At 36.5% G+C, this 2,611-nt stretch overlaps 1 protein-coding gene across 1 annotated transcript in view; it reads right to left on the reverse strand.

Annotated features, from left to right (window-relative positions):
* TAF1 (TAF1 RNA polymerase II, TATA box binding protein (TBP)-associated factor, 250kDa) overlaps positions 1–2,611 on the reverse strand; it is a gene marked incomplete at its 5' end in the record, with an annotated part of 61,547 nt that overhangs the window by 34,131 nt on the left and 24,805 nt on the right. Inside the window, one exon of the mRNA XM_010861020.1 lies at positions 1,238–1,305. Within this exon, the coding sequence (XP_010859322.1) occupies positions 1,238–1,305 (68 nt within the window). The remainder of the gene's footprint in view (positions 1–1,237; positions 1,306–2,611) is intronic.

The following is a 2,611-nucleotide window of genomic DNA, read 5'->3' on the forward strand; positions in this document are numbered from 1 at the left end:
ATATTTCTCTTGTCCTAAAAAGTCTAACTTTGAATTGTAAACTCATCTGTTCCAGACAAAAATTCAGATAAGAAATAATACTCCAGTAAAAGGATCAAAAGAGATGTGTCAACCATTCTTATAGGTATTCTATCTTCTAGTCTTGTAGATCATCAAAAATATACACCCTTGGGCAACAACAGCTTAGCTCCCACAACAAAAACATCTTCACCAAATTAAGTTTTAATATCACACTGTTTTTGCTGTAAAACTATCACTGAAAACACTGAACACATTATTGTTGATTAGTAACTTTTATACAAGGGAATCTAACCCAATAAATTCATTTTAGACTACACTACGAAAAAGTCTGTATATCAATTGCTCCATGTCTTAACCCACTAAAAATCTTCTTAAAAATTATTTTTGGCTGCACTGGGTCTCTGTTGCTGTGCATGGGCTTCTCATTGCAATGGCTTCTCCTGTTGTGGAGCACGGGCTCTAGAGCTTGGGCTCAGCAGCTGAGGTACACGGGCTTAGTTGCCCTGTGGCATGTGGAATCTTCCCCCTCTAGGGATCGAACCTGTGTCCCCTGCATTGACAGTTGGATTCTTAACCACTGGACCACCAGGGAAGACCATGCCTTTTGTTTAAGTTTGTTTTTTTTTTTTTTTAGCCTTTCTAAGTGGGTATGAAGTATTAACTGGTTTAACTGGTTTAAATTTTTATTTCCACAATGATCAACCAAACTTATAATCTTTTCATGTTTATTGGCCATTTGGCAATCTTCTTTTACGAAATTTCTACTTCAATATTAACATCATCACATTTATATTTTTTAGGCCTGTACAGCTGCCATATTTTGTTGTTGTTAAGAAGATAAAATACAGATTATCTTTTAAAAATTAAAATTTATCCCTGCCAAAACAGTCTCTTAGCTTCAGCTGGCTTTCCAGGAAGTCAATTCCCTTAGCCCTTTCTAAAGTGTTATGTGGATTTTAGATTTTAATCCTAGCTCTACTATTTAACAGCCACGATGCCCAAGACAAGTTAGTTTCTCCTATGGACCTCAGTTTTTCCATCAACAAAAGGGAGGTAATTAGACTATATGATTTCTAAGGTCCCTTCCAGACTCTAATGTACAAAAGACCTGCTTCTCCCTCATTTCTCTAATCTTCTGTTACATTCCCTACTTCCTCAATTCTGGTACCTGCCAGCTTCAAATTCTACCGCCTTTCTCTCATTTTAAATGTCTTACCTCTTTAAGTTTTTCATCACAGAGATCCAGCATTGATTGAGAGATCTGGGTCAGTGAGTGCTTTGGCCCTAGATTACAGAGAAACAAACAGGAAGAGATGAGACCACGGACACAGGAGGCAAGAGTACCAACACCTTTCCAGACTTGCACCAACCTAGCTGCTGAGTCAGACAGATGTTCAGTCTTACCTCTATTTTTCAGTGCCTAACACATACCAGATGAATAATATGGATGAATACACTAATTTTAATTCTCTCCCTTATTGTGTATATCCACACACAGCAGACTACCTTTGATACTGCTGCCTTTAATACCTTGAAAATAATACTATGGATAGGGAAATGACAATTTATTTAAGGATGACTAAGGAGATCATCTTTAGCATTCAAAATTTGTGACTGCAATTTTCATTTGCAGAACTCATGGTTTGTGATGTCTGCCCAACACAGGGCTAATCCAAAGCCTTTGTCAGAAAACAATCTCCATCCTAGCTCAGACTACTACTTTAGTTTCCCTGAAGTCCCTAACAAGAGTTTCACAAAATCCTCCAACTATCACCTACATTCCCTGCTTATGGCTACCCTAGTTTAAGCTCATCATAGGGATAGTCAAAACATTTTCTTCTAAACAGTAATTCTATTTCCTTGCAGTATCCTTTGTTTATCTTCCTGTCAATTCTTTCAAAGTAAGTGCTCCCCAGAGCCTAAACGTTAGCTCTATTCTCAACTACTTATTAATTAATTAGCTGGCATTTATTTGTTCATTCAGCAATTTTTTAATGACTGTGATATGTTCAATGATGAGATTAAAGGGAAAATAAGACACAAGTCCTACCTTAGAGAGTTCTTGGTTTAGTCAAAGAAAATGACATGAAAATAAATTGCTATACAACAAGGTATAAGTGCTGGAAGTATCTATGAGTGAAATGATATGATATCTGGAAATATAAATAATGAACAAGACTGGCCATATGCTGGTAAGTCCTGAACTGGGTGAATAGGTGTACTGAAGTTTATTTACCTTCTCTCTACTTCTGTATATGCCTAACAATTTCCATAATAAAAGTTTTTAAAAAGTGAGTGTAAGTGCAAATAGAGGAATATACTGATTACTATGAACTGTGGAGGGTTTGCAACAGTTTTAAAACAATTAAATCTGAGTACCAGGAAAGGCTTGTTGTGACTGATACTTGAGCAATGTCATTAATGAAGAGAAGTCCACCAGGTAGATAGTATTGTAGAAAAACATTCCAGAAGGAAGAAGAAGTGTGCAAAAACATTTAACTAAGCAAATTCATGGAAACATGAAGCAACACATTTCACAACAGGAATCACAAGTAGTTCTGTACAACTGGAATACAGGTACGTGTGAGGA

The sequence above is a fragment of the Bison bison genome, unplaced genomic scaffold (genome assembly GCF_000754665.1).
Source record: "Bison bison bison isolate TAMUID 2011002044 unplaced genomic scaffold, Bison_UMD1.0 scf7180017857652, whole genome shotgun sequence".
NCBI classification, from domain to species: Eukaryota; Metazoa; Chordata; class Mammalia; order Artiodactyla; family Bovidae; genus Bison; species Bison bison.